The following is a 12,953-nucleotide window of genomic DNA, read 5'->3' as shown; positions in this document are numbered from 1 at the left end:
GAAGCTGGTGACTGAGTTTGGTAAAGTGTGTGGAAGAAGAAAGTTAAGAGTAAATGTGAATAAGAGCAAGGTTATTAGGTACAGTAGGGTTGAGGGTCAAGTCAATTGGGAGGTGAGTTTGAATGGAGAAAAACTGGAGGAAGTGAAGTGTTTTAGATATCTGGGAGTGGATCTGGCAGCGGATGGAACCATGGAAGCGGAAGTGGATCATAGGGTGGGGGAGGGGGCGAAAATTTTGGGAGCCTTGAAAAATGTGTGGAAGTCGAGAACACTATCTCGGAAAGCAAAAATGGGTATGTTTGAAGGAATAGTGGTTCCAACAACGTTGTATGGTTGCGAGGCGTGTGCTATGGATAGAGTTGTGCGCAGGAGGATGGATGTGCTGGAAATGAGATGTTTGAGGACAATGTGTGGTGTGAGGTGGTTTGATCGAGTAAGTAACGTAAGGGTAAGAGAGATGTGTGGAAATAAAAAGAGCGTGGTTGAGAGAGCAGAAGAGGGTGTTTTGAAATGGTTTGGGCACATGGAGAGAATGAGTGAGGAAAGATTGACCAAGAGGATATATGTGTCGGAGGTGGAGGGAACGAGGAGAAGAGGGAGACCAAATTGGAGGTGGAAAGATGGAGTGAAAAAGATTTTGTGTGATCGGGGCCTGAACATGCAGGAGGGTGAAAGGAGGGCAAGGAATAGAGTGAATTGGAGCGATGTGGTATACTGGGGTTGACGTGCTGTCAGTGGATTGAATCAGGGCATGTGAAGCGTCTGGGGTAAACCATGGAAAGCTGTGTAGGTATGTATATTTGCGTGTGTGGACGTGTGTATGTACATGTGTATGGGGGGGGGGGGGTTGGGCCATTTTTTTCGTCTGTTTCCTTGCGCTACCTCGCAAACGCGGGAGACAGCGACAAAGTATAAAAAAAAAAAAAAAAATATATATAGATAGATAGATAGATAGATAGATAGATAGATAGTTATGTGTGTGTACGTATGTGTGGGGGAGGGAGGAGAGAGAGAGAGAGAGAGAGAGAGAGAGAGAGAGAGAGAGAGAGAGAGAGAGAGAGAGAGAGAGAGAGAGAGAGCTGGGGATAATAGTTGAGTCTTATGTTCCTCAACATATAAGTTAAGGATCACGTGAGGACACCCAGGACACAACCAGGGAGGGCCAGACATGTGAAGGAGGAGGAGGAGGAGGCGGCAGGCTACTTCCGCCGACCCGCCGCTCATCCACTCCCGATAATACAATTACGACGATCACCCCCGCAACCATCCAGTTAATCCTTCCTCCCCTGGCACCACGACCTGCGCCGTGGCTCCCGCCACTGTCAGCCGTTCATGGTCTCACCTGGCGAGAACGACACGATACCTGGGCACACCAGGTCCCTCGTCCCCCAACCTCACCACAGGTCTAGCCACAGGTATTGGGGGAAGAGGCCTCGCTTACTGATCCCAGGGAGGTCTGGGCGCAGATGCTAAGTAAGTAGCCTGGCGGACAAACAAAAGGGAGGTGTTAAACCCACTGCTAAGGGGGGAAGTGGAGTGGTCTTCCACCTGCCGTCGTGGTGACACTGGCGAAATCTGCATATGATCACCCGCGGTGAGGACGCCTGCAGTTCCATCACCCACAGCAAGAGTTTTGCCGTCGTCAAGCAAGGACAATAATTTATTTGTCAATTGCTGACCATCAAGTTGGTATATCCTCAGACTACCGCCGTGTTGTGCTATCTAGTGGTAAAGGTAAAGGAAACTACCATGTCGTTGACGTGTACACAAACTATCCAGGAGCCAATAACGGACAACTCCTGACGAAAACATATGTGGAGGTTTCGTGTTAATCGGTTGTATTCGAAAGACAGTCAACTGCTGAGAGTTCACATAATGACACTGTGAGGGGTGCTATCTGGTCCCTGGACACTGCGAATCTGGCACTTCGGGGCAGCTGTTCGCCCATGGTCTGGTCTACTCCCTAGCCCACACCCTCTTGCTCTAACCCACTCTCCCTTGCTCTAGCCTAAACCCTCCTGCTCTAGCTCGATATCCTGTGTTCTAACCCGTTCTCCCTGGCTCTAGTCTTCTTGCTTTCCTCTTGCTTAAGCAAATTTCTCAATTTTCCTCCTGGCTCTTCCTCTACTTATCCCATCAACCCTCTCTATGCATCTATCTGTACTCTTCCATCCTTTCTTTCCCAGGACTTCAATAATACCTCCGTGATCAGTGTCTTCTTTCAGCCACTACAGGCCTAGTGCGGGAACTACGACTGGGTTATCGGCGAGGTAGTAAGTAAACACTGTGTGGGTACAAAGTTATTATGGGTTCCTCCTGCTGCTGCTGCTGGTCCCGTGGGAGCAGAAATTGATAAATAAAGTTGTTTATTCATTATGTACGAATCGCTGAATTCTAGGGTGTGCGGGTGATCTCGTCCATACAGAAATGAACAGTAAACACTGATGTACCTTCGTCCAACACACACATATAAATAACGCATGAAATATCAACACTACACTCCCCCCATCCCCCACACACCTGCCTCAGGCTAGTGTGTGTGTGTGTGTGTGTGTGTGTGTGTGTGTGTGTGTGTGTGTGTGTATACACATTGCATTAAAGTCATGGTACATATATATAAGGTTACATACACGTGTATAAATATTTTTCCGTAACACACAAATAGTAATTACAAATATGCACGCACGTGAGATGGCGCACCACGAGTGTAAAACTTCTTCGTACTATTCAGTTACACACACACACACACACACACACACACACACACACACACACACACACACAAAGGATGAGTCTAGATGTCTTAAATTCGCTCATCATGAAAAAGAGAAGACTGAGGAGTGACTCCTAATCACAGTCTTTAAGTTTTTAAATCGATTTAAGGATGGAGACTGAACAGTCCTTCGAGCAACGAGAGACCATGAAATCAAAGAAGGAAGTTGTCACATGACAGGGTGTACAGAATTAGTTATATACAGTTATAGTATAGGATGGAATGGAAAAAATTGTTATATACAGTATAGTACAGTATAGAATGTAAAGAAATAGTTATATACAGATATGGGATAGTACAGGATGTAAAGAAACTAACCAGCTCTCACCTGTGTTTACTCACCATCCCAATCCCCACACACGTTCACACCTTCCGTGCAGAGCTCACCTAAGGACGGTGGCCAACCCCTACAGAACAGAGCTCTCCTGAAGACGGGACAACACTTTGCGTATAGAACTGCCAAGGAGATGAGAGACAACTCCTGTGGTATAGAGTTACACTGAGTACGGGGAACAACACTCGTTTCACAGATCTTGCCTAAGTTGGAGACTGGGGACAACACCTGCCGCGCAAAGCTCTCCTGAGGAGGAGAACAACACCTGCCTTACAGAGCTCCCCTGAGGAAGGGGGACAACACCTTCCGTAAAGTTCCTTGAGGAGGAGGAGGAGGAGGAGGAGGGGGGGGGCACCTGCCGTATAGCGCTCTAATGAGGCCGTGGGACAATACCTTTCGTAGAGGGCCCCCCGGGAAGGTAATGAGAAGCTGCTATCTTTAGAAATATATAAAATGAAAATCTATGTTCTAAACTGGAAGTCGAGTCTGCTTGTCTCCCGTCTGCAGACACGGCGAAGAGGTGCCCAGACGCACGATGACCGTCCCCCATGAACATTTGTCAACAATACACAATTTCCTTAGCAGGATAGAAATTGTGGGCTGCTGGGTTAAAAAAAAATTAGGAAAATACTCTAATGCCCAGCAGAAAGTCTGTGCCGGCATTATAGAAGCGGAGAAGATATAAGATGGTGGAGTGAGTGGTTCTATCACCTAACAATGCCATCCGCTGTTCATGGTGTGGTAGCTGGGAGGAGAATATGTGGTGGTGTTACGGGAAGGTTTGGTAAGCAGGAACTAGGGAATGGTGGTTGTGAGGGAGAGTATTCAGGGAAGGATTGATGGTTGAGAGAGGGAGGGTGTAGTAACCAGGGAAGGAGGAAGCGGTGGAAGTGAGGGAGGAATAGGCTCAAGGGTGGGAGGGCGTGGTGTTGGTGAGGGAGGGTGGTAGTCCTCTGCAGAAGCACGCAAGCGAGAGCCCCAGAGGGACCGAATCTATTAATCCTTATAAGAGACGAGTACATATAGATGTTGTGCGTGACATATCACATGAGGTCAGAGGGAACAACAGACGAGGTCAGGGGCACACCAGACGAGATCAGAGGGTAAAACAAACGAGGTCAGAGGGTACAACAGACGCCAGACAAGACGTACCTGAGAGTCGCTGGAGTCTGAACCTTCTTCCGATTCCTTGGTCAGCATATCTTCCTCCTCTTCCTCTTCCTCTTCTTCCTCCTCCTCTTCGTCTTCCTCTTCCATAGGTTGCATCGCCTGGTCCTCTGTCCCCTCAGCTGGCACCCCGGACGCTCTTACGTCTTGGGAGGAAGGAGTGGCCACTGTGAGGGGTACATGACTTTCAATTGTACAGTCATTTTCCAACACTTCACAGGGAGGTTCCTGGGGCACTGTGGTCATTCCGTCCTTGACCTGTTCCACTACACTCTCCACTTCCTCCACCTCACTTTCTGCCAGGTGTTCATCCACTGTATCGTCCACACCAGTACAGGGTGAAGCACTGCACGCCGCGTCACTGCTTGAGGTAGACAGTCGGTGTTCTTTCTCCACACCGGTCTGAGGCAGGTCTTTATCCTCTATACTTTCTCTCGTTTCCTCCTCTAACTGCACAGTATCATTCTCGTCCTCTCTCTCGTTTCCTCTCTTCTCATTAGTTTCCCCCTCACCGTGCCCCGCTTCCTCTCCCATAGCGGCCACGTTGTTGTCTGTGTTCTCCAAGTTTTCTGCATCATTTTCTTGTTTTGCCGTGTGTTCCGCCTCCGCCGCTCCCTCTTGAGCTGTCGTGTCTTCTGGGTCCTTGTCCTCCGGATGGCACGGGTGGAGGCTGCTTAGCGATACGGTGAAGGCGGTGGGCTCGATCTGGATAGGCACGCCATTGGCGTCTACCTTCACCTAAAAGACAAAAACCATATGATAAGTAAAAGACTGTTCTACTGTTATCACATCTCGGTTCTAATCATGCATAATGAATCCTATAAAGAATCTTTTAAAAGAGATGAAATTCTAAGCGTGATTGTAATAACTGATTATATCATGGCAGTCATACAACCTCTACTTATAAATAACTTGAACATATAAGGAAGTCTTGGAGAGAGGGGCGAGTATGCAGTGAGGGGGATGAGAGGCCCTGGGAAGCGAGTCGGTTGTTGGTTGCTGATGATACAGCACTGGTGGCTGATTCGAGTGAGAAACTGCAGAAGTTGATGACCGAGTCTGGAAAAGTGTGTGAAAGTTAAGAGTGAATGTGAACAAAAACAAGGTTAGTTTAACAGGGATGAGGGACAGGTTAGTTAAGATGTGAGTTTGAAAGGGGGAAAATTGGAGGGTGTTAAGTATTTTATGTATCTAGGAATGTCCTTGGCGGCCAACGGAAACATGGGAGCGGAAGTGTCATTGGGCGGGGGAAGGGGCAAAGGTTCTGGGTGCAGTGAGGAATGTGTGGAAAGAAAGAACATTATCTGGGAGGGCAAAAATGGATATGTTTGAGGGAATAATAGTCCCCCCAAAAAATCGTATGGATGCGAGGCATGGGCTATAAGGTAAGGCTGTGCGGAGGACGGTGGATGTGTTGGTAATGAGATATTTGAGGACAATATAGGAGGTGGTTTGATCGCGTAAGAAATGAAAGAGTAAGAGAGATGTGTGGTAATAAAAAGCGTGGTTGAGAAAGCAGAACAGGGTGTGCTGAAATGGTTTGGACATGTGGAGAGAATGAGTGAGGAAAAGTTGACAAAGAGGATACACGAATCAAAAGTGGAGGAAACAAGGAGAACTAAGAACGAAGAGACCAAACTACAGATGAAATTATAGATTGAAAAAGATCTTGCGCGTTTGGGACCTGAACATGCAGGAGGGTGAAAGAGGTGCACGGGATAGAGTGAAATGGAACGATTTGGTATACTGTGGTCGACATGCTGTCAGCGGTCTGAGCCAGGGAAGGTAAAGTGTCCGGGCAAACCATGGAAAGGTTTTCGGGGCCTGGTTATTGATGGGGAACTGTGGTTTCGGTGCATTACAAATGACAACTAAAGAATGGATGAGGGCGGATGTGGCCTTTCTTCGTCTGTTCCTGGCGCTGCCTCGCTAACGCTGGAAAAGGCGATCAAGTGTATATATATATATATATATATATACTTGCCAGGGGCAAGTATGAAGTCTGTTGGGGATGAGAGAGCTTGGGAAGTGAGTCAGTTGTTCGCTGATGATACAGCGCTGGTGGCTGATTCATGTGAGAAACTGCAGAAGCTGGTGACTGAGTTTGGTAAAGTGTGTGGAAGAAGAAAGTTAAGAGTAAATGTGAATAAGAGCAAGGTTATTAGGTACAGTAGGGTTGAGGGTCAAGTCAATTGGGAGGTGAGTTTGAATGGAGAAAAATTGGAGGAAGTGAAGTGTTTTAGATATCTGGGAGTGGATCTGTCAGCGGATGGAACCATGGAAGCGGAAGTGGATCATAGGGTGGGGGAGGGGGCGAAAATTTTGGGAGCCTTGAAAAATGTGTGGAAGTCGAGAACATTATCTCGGAAAGCAAAAATGGGTATGTTTGAAGGAATAGTGGTTCCAACAATGTTGTATGGTTGCGAGGCGTGGGCTATGGATAGAGTTGTGCGCAGGAGGATGGATGTGCTGGAAATGAGATGTTTGAGGACAATGTGTGGTGTGAGGTGGTTTGATCGAGTAAGTAACGTAAGGGTAAGAGAGATGTGTGGAAATAAAAAGAGCGTGGTTGAGAGAGCAGAAGAGGGTGTTTTGAAATGGTTTGGGCACATGGAGAGAATGAGTGAGGAAAGATTGACCAAGAGGATATATGTGTCGGAGGTGGAGGGAACGAGGAGAAGAGGGAGACCAAATTGGAGGTGGAAAGATGGAGTGAAAAAGATTTTGTGTGATCGGGGCCTGAACATGCAGGAGGGTGAAAGGAGGGCAAGGAATAGAGTGAATTGGAGCGATGTGGTATACAGGGGTTGACGTGCTGTCAGTGGATTGAATCAAGGCATGTGAAGCGTCTGGGGTAAACCATGGAAAGCTGTGTAGGTATGTATATTTGCGTGTGTGGACGTGTGTATGTACATGTGTATGGGGGGGGGGGGCCATTTCTTTCGTCTGTTTCCTTGCGCTACCTCGCAAACGCGGGAGACAGCGACAAAGTATAAAAAAAAAAAAAATATATATATATAAGGAAGACAATGCACAAGCCAGTTTCTCAGTCTAGGGGAAAATTGCCATGGTACATCTTAATGTAAACAGAAAATACACCGATGTTCTTAAGCTGGTTAGGTGCTGACTAGGGCGTGTAGGGGGATGGTCCACACGTACCTGGCAGTGAGGAAGGACTAACACGGACGTACGCAAGGTGTGTAAAGATTGGTGTGGAGAGGTAGGACATGTCTCACCTTGACACAAGAACATACTTTATCTTATGCAGTGTGGGTGAGGAGTGTACGAGCTGAGTGTTGAGGGATACAGAGTGGCCCTATATGAGAGATGCATAAGTGAGTGTGTATCAATATGTACGTAGATATGGCTCTGTGTGAGATGTATTGGTCAACCCGTGAGGCTGAGGGGACCGGACCTATATATACTGGATATCGAGACCTGACGTACCTGGAGTGCAACGTCCAAGAGTGGGATGTGTACCTTCTTACCTACGCTGGAACCTTCTAGCTACGCGTGGAAGAGTGTGGGTTGCTCACCTGGACCTGGACGGGGGAGCCTGAGGCATCGTGCTGGACGGGCAGAATGTGTGCTGGGTCGATGGGGAGGGATTTGGGGTCGATGACGTGGGTGAAGGCAGGGTCAAGCGGAGTGAGGGCCGTCTCTCCGGGGATCAGGCCAGGGTCGATGAAGGGCGTCCAGTGAACAGGGATGGTGAACATTGGTCCCCCGGGATACGCCTGCTGCATGACCACTCCTGCCAGGGGCGGCCCGCCCTCGTTCACGAACATCTCACCGGGATCTGGAGGAGAAGGTAACTCTTAAGTACTAAGATAAATAGTCAGTACACAAAAATGGTCTCAGGAAACATATGCTTGAGTATCAACACCACAAACTCTTATTCATAAAGATAATTCACGTCTGACGGCGCAGAGTGTTGGCACATACGACTGAGAAACTACACAGGCTAGTCTCTTAGAGTGACAGTGTGTGTGAAAGGAGAAAGTTGAAACTAAATAAGAATAAAAACAAAGTCATTAGGTTTAGCAGTGCAAAGAGACGGGTTAGTTAGGGTGCGAATTAGAATGGAACGATCTTGGAGGAAGTGAACTGTTTTTGATACCTGACAGAGGACATGGCAACGAATGGAACTCTGGGAGACGAAGTGAGCCCCTCGTTGGGTAAGCAGACGAAGGTCCTGGGTGCAGTGAGGAATGTGTGGAAAGAGAGGTCACTGTGAGGGTAAAGATGGGTATTTTTGATGCTATGGTAGTCCCGCCAGTGTTGTATGGATGAGAGGTATGGGACTTGGATAAAAATGCACAGGGGAGGACGTATGCGTTGGAAATGAAACGAAATGTCTGAGGACAATATGTGGTATGAGAAGAGTTGATCGAATAAGAAACGGTAAGAAAGAGGTGTGGTAGTAAGGGGAGTATGTGTGAGAGAGGTGAAAAGGGTGCGCTGAAATGGTTTGAGCATATGGAGAGGATGAGAGAGGAGGGGGTGACATAGTATATAACGAAGTGGAAGGAAGGAAAACGGGGAATCAAGAAGATGGAAGATTATGTGAAAGAAGCTTTAAATGACTGATGATGCAGGAGGATGTGAGGTGTGCATAGTGTAGAGGGAACAAGAGCGATGTGGTCTACGGTGGGAAGTGCTGTCAGTGGGCTGAGCGGGACACATGAAGCAGCCTGGGAAAGCTAAGGAAAGGTGCGTGGCGCGTGACTGCGGATGTAGGTGTGATTTAGGTGTATTATTTATGACACCTAGAGAATATATGGAAACGAACGAGGCCAGTTTTCGCTTCTCCTGGCGCTACCTCGCTGAAGCAGGAATCGGCGAAGTATAGATAACTAAATATATATATATATATATATATATATATATATATATATATATATATATATATATATATATATATATATATATATATATATAAGAGCAGTGTGGTTTCAGAAGTGGTAGAGGATGTGTGGATCAGGTGTTTGCTTTGAAGAATGTATGTGAGAAATACTTAGAAAAGCAAATGGATCTGTATGTAGCATTTATGGATCTGGAGAAGGCATATGATAGAGTTGATAGAGATGCTCTGTGGAAGGTATTAAGAATATATGGTGTGGGAGGAAAGTTGTTAGAAGCAGTGAAAAGTTTTTATCGAGGATGTAAGGCATGTGTACGTGTAGGAAGAGAGGAAAGTGATTGGTTCTCAGTGAATGTAGGTTTGCGGCAGGGGTGTGTGATGTCTCCATGGTTGTTTAATTTGTTTATGGATGGGGTTGTTAGGGAGGTAAATGCAAGAGTTTTGGAAAGAGGGGCAAGTATGAAGTCTGTTGGGGATGAGAGAGCTTGGGAAGTGAGTCAGTTGTTGTTCGCTGATGATACAGCGCTGGTGGCTGATTCATGTGAGAAACTGCAGAAGCTGGTGACTGAGTTTGGAAAAGTGTGTGGAAGAAGAAAGTTAAGAGTAAATGTGAATAAGAGCAAGGTTATTAGGTACAGTAGGGTTGAGGGTCAAGTCAATTGGGAGGTGAGTTTGAATGGAGAAAAACTGGAGGAAGTGAAGTGTTTTAGATATCTGGGAGTGGATCTGGCAGCGGATGGAACCATGGAAGCGGAAGTGGATCATAGGGTGGGGGAGGGGGCGAAAATCCTGGGGGCCTTGAAGAATGTGTGGAAGTCGAGAACATTATCTCGGAAAGCAAAAATGGGTATGTTAGAAGGAATAGTGGTTCCAACAATGTTGTATGGTTGCGAGGCGTGAGCTATGGATAGAGTTGTGCGCAGGAGGATGGATGTGCTGGAAATGAGATGTTTGAGGACAATGTGTGGTGTGAGGTGGTTTGATCGAGTGAGTAACGTAAGGGTAAGAGAGATGTGTGGAAATAAAAAGAGCGTGGTTGAGAGAGCAGAAGAGGGTGTTTTGAAGTGGTTTGGGCACATGGAGAGGATGAGTGAGGAAAGATTGACCAAGAGGATATATGTGTCGGAGGTGGAGGGAACAAGGAGAAGAGGGAGACCAAATTGGAGGTGGAAAGATGGAGTGAAAAAGATTTTGTGTGATCGGGGCCTGAACATGCAGGAGGGTGAAAGGAGGGCAAGGAATAGAGTGAATTGGAGCGATGTGGTATACCGGGGTTGACGTGCTGTCAGTGGATTGAAGCAGGGCATGTGAAGCGTCTGGGGTAAACCATGGAAAGCTGTGTAGGTATGTATATTTGCGTGTGTGGACGTATGTATATACATGTGTAGGGGGGGGGGGGGTTGGGCCATTTCTTTCGTCTGTTTCCTTGCGCTACCTCGCAAACGCGGGAGACAGCGACAAAGTATAATAAAAAAATAAAAAAATAATATAATCCATCACTGATTCCCTAAATACATCCCATTCCTCCCCCACTCCCCTTACTTCCATTGTTCTCACCTTTTTCCATTCTGTACTCAGTCTCTCCTGGTACTTCCTCACACAGGTATATATATATATATATATATATATATATATATATATATATATATATATATATATATATATATATAATATATATATATATATAGATTGGGGAAGAGCAGTGTGGTTTCAGAAGTGGTAGAGGATGTGTGGATCAGGTGTTTGCTTTGAAGAATGTATGTGAGAAATACTTAGAAAAGCAAATGGATTTGTATGTAGCATTTATGGATCTGGAGAAGGCATATGATAGAGTTGATAGAGATGCTCTGTGGAAGGTATTAAGAATATATGGTGTGGGAGGCAAGTTGTTAGAAGCAGTGAAAAGTTTTTATCGAGGATGTAAGGCATGTGTACGTGTAGGAAGAGAGGAAAGTGATTGGTTCTCAGTGAATGTAGGTTTGCGGCAGGGGTGTGTGATGTCTCCATGGTTGTTTAATTTGTTTATGGATGGGGTTGTTAGGGAGGTAAATGCAAGAGTTTTGGAAAGAGGGGCAAGTATGAAGTCTGTTGTGGATGAGAGAGCTTGAGAAGTGAGTCAGTTGTTGTTCGCTGATGATACAGCGCTGGTGGCTGATTCATGTGAGAAACTGCAGAAGCTGGTGACTGAGTTTGGAAAAGTGTGTGAAAGAAGAAAGTTAAGAGTAAATGTGAATAAGAGCAAGGTTATTAGGTACAGTAGGGTTGAGGGTCAAGTCAATTGGGAGGTGAGTTTGAATGGAGAAAAACTGGAGGAAGTGAAGTGTTTTAGATATCTGGGAGTGGATCTGGCAGCGGATGGAACCATGGAAGCGGAAGTGGATCATAGGGTGGGGGAGGGGGCGAAAATTCTGGGAGCCTTGAAGAATGTGTGGAAGTCGAGAACATTATCTCGGAAAGCAAAAATGGGTATGTTTGAAGGAATAGTGGTTCCAACAATGTTGTATGGTTGCGAGGCGTGGGCTATGGATAGAGTTGTGCGCAGGAGGATGGATGTGCTGGAAATGAGATGTTTGAGGACAATGTGTGGTGTGAGGTGGTTTGATCGAGTAAGTAACGTAAGGGTAAGAGAGATGTGTGGAAATAAAAAGAGCGTGGTTGAGAGAGCAGAAGAGGGTATTTTGAAATGGTTTGGGCACATGGAGAGAATGAGTGAGGAAAGATTGACCAAGAGGATATATGTGTCGGAGGTGGAAGGAACGAGGAGAAGAGGGAGACCAAATTGGAGGTGGAAAGATGGAGTGAAAAAGATTTTGTGTGATCGGGGCCTGAACATGCAGGAGGGTGAAAGGAGGGCAAGGAATAGAGTGAATTGGAGCGATGTGGTATACCGGGGTTGACGTGCTGTCAGTGGATTGAATCAAGGCATGTGAAGCGTCTGGGGTAAACCATGGAAAGCTGTGTAGGTATGTATATTTGCGTGTGTGGACGTGTGTATGTACATGTGTATGGGGGGGGGGGGGGTTGGGCCATTTCTTTCGTCTGTTTCCTTGCGCTACCTCGCAAACGCGGGAGACAGCGACAAAGTATAAAAAAAAAAAAAAAAAAAAAATATATATATATATATATATATATATATATATATATATATATATATATATATATATATATATATATATATATGTGATATATATGTGATATAAGTATGTGATAGAATGTAAGAAGGTAAATTCTCGATTAATATGGGTAAAACTGAAAGTTGATGGAGAGAGATGGGTGATTATTGGTGCATATGCACCTGGGCATGAGAAGAAAGATCATGAGAGGCAAGTGTTTTGGGAGCAGCTGAATGAGTGTGTTAGTGGTTTTGATGCACGAGACCGGGTTATAGTGTTGGGTGATTTGAATGCAAAGGTGAGTAATGTGGCAGTTGAGGGAATAATTGGTATACATGGGGTGTTCAGTGTTGTAAATGGAAATGGTGAAGAGCTTGTAGATTTATGTGCTGAAAAAGGACTGATGATTGGGAATACCTGGTTTAAAAAGCGAGATATACATAAGTATACTTATGTAAGTAGGAGAGATGGCCAGAGAGCGTTATTGGATTACGTGTTAATTGACAGGCGCGCGAAAGAGAGACTTTTGGATGTTAATGTGCTGAGAGGTGCAACTGGAGGGATGTCTGATCATTATCTTCTGGAGGCTAAGGTGAAGATTTGTATGGGTTTTCAGAAAAGAAGAGTGAATGTTGGGGTGAAGAGGGTGGTGAGAGTAAGTGAGCTTGGGAAGGAGACTTGTGTGAGGAAGTACCAGGAGAG

General features: G+C 46.0%; 1 protein-coding gene across 2 annotated transcripts in view; it reads right to left on the bottom strand.

The window, feature by feature from the left end:
- LOC139750155 (uncharacterized) overlaps positions 1-12,953 on the bottom strand; it is a 404,835-nt gene that overhangs the window by 52,358 nt on the left and 339,524 nt on the right. For both annotated transcript variants that reach the window (XM_071664491.1, XM_071664489.1), the window contains exons 5-6: positions 7,811-8,073; positions 4,260-5,012 (exon numbers count right to left, since the gene is read on the bottom strand). In XM_071664491.1, the coding sequence (XP_071520592.1) occupies positions 4,260-5,012; positions 7,811-8,073 (1,016 nt within the window). The remainder of the gene's footprint in view (positions 1-4,259; positions 5,013-7,810; positions 8,074-12,953) is intronic.

Source organism: Panulirus ornatus, chromosome 9 (genome assembly GCF_036320965.1).
Source record: "Panulirus ornatus isolate Po-2019 chromosome 9, ASM3632096v1, whole genome shotgun sequence".
NCBI classification, from domain to species: Eukaryota; Metazoa; Arthropoda; class Malacostraca; order Decapoda; family Palinuridae; genus Panulirus; species Panulirus ornatus.
Note: the sequence above shows the minus strand (reverse complement) of the source record. Positions and strands in the feature narration are given on the sequence as shown.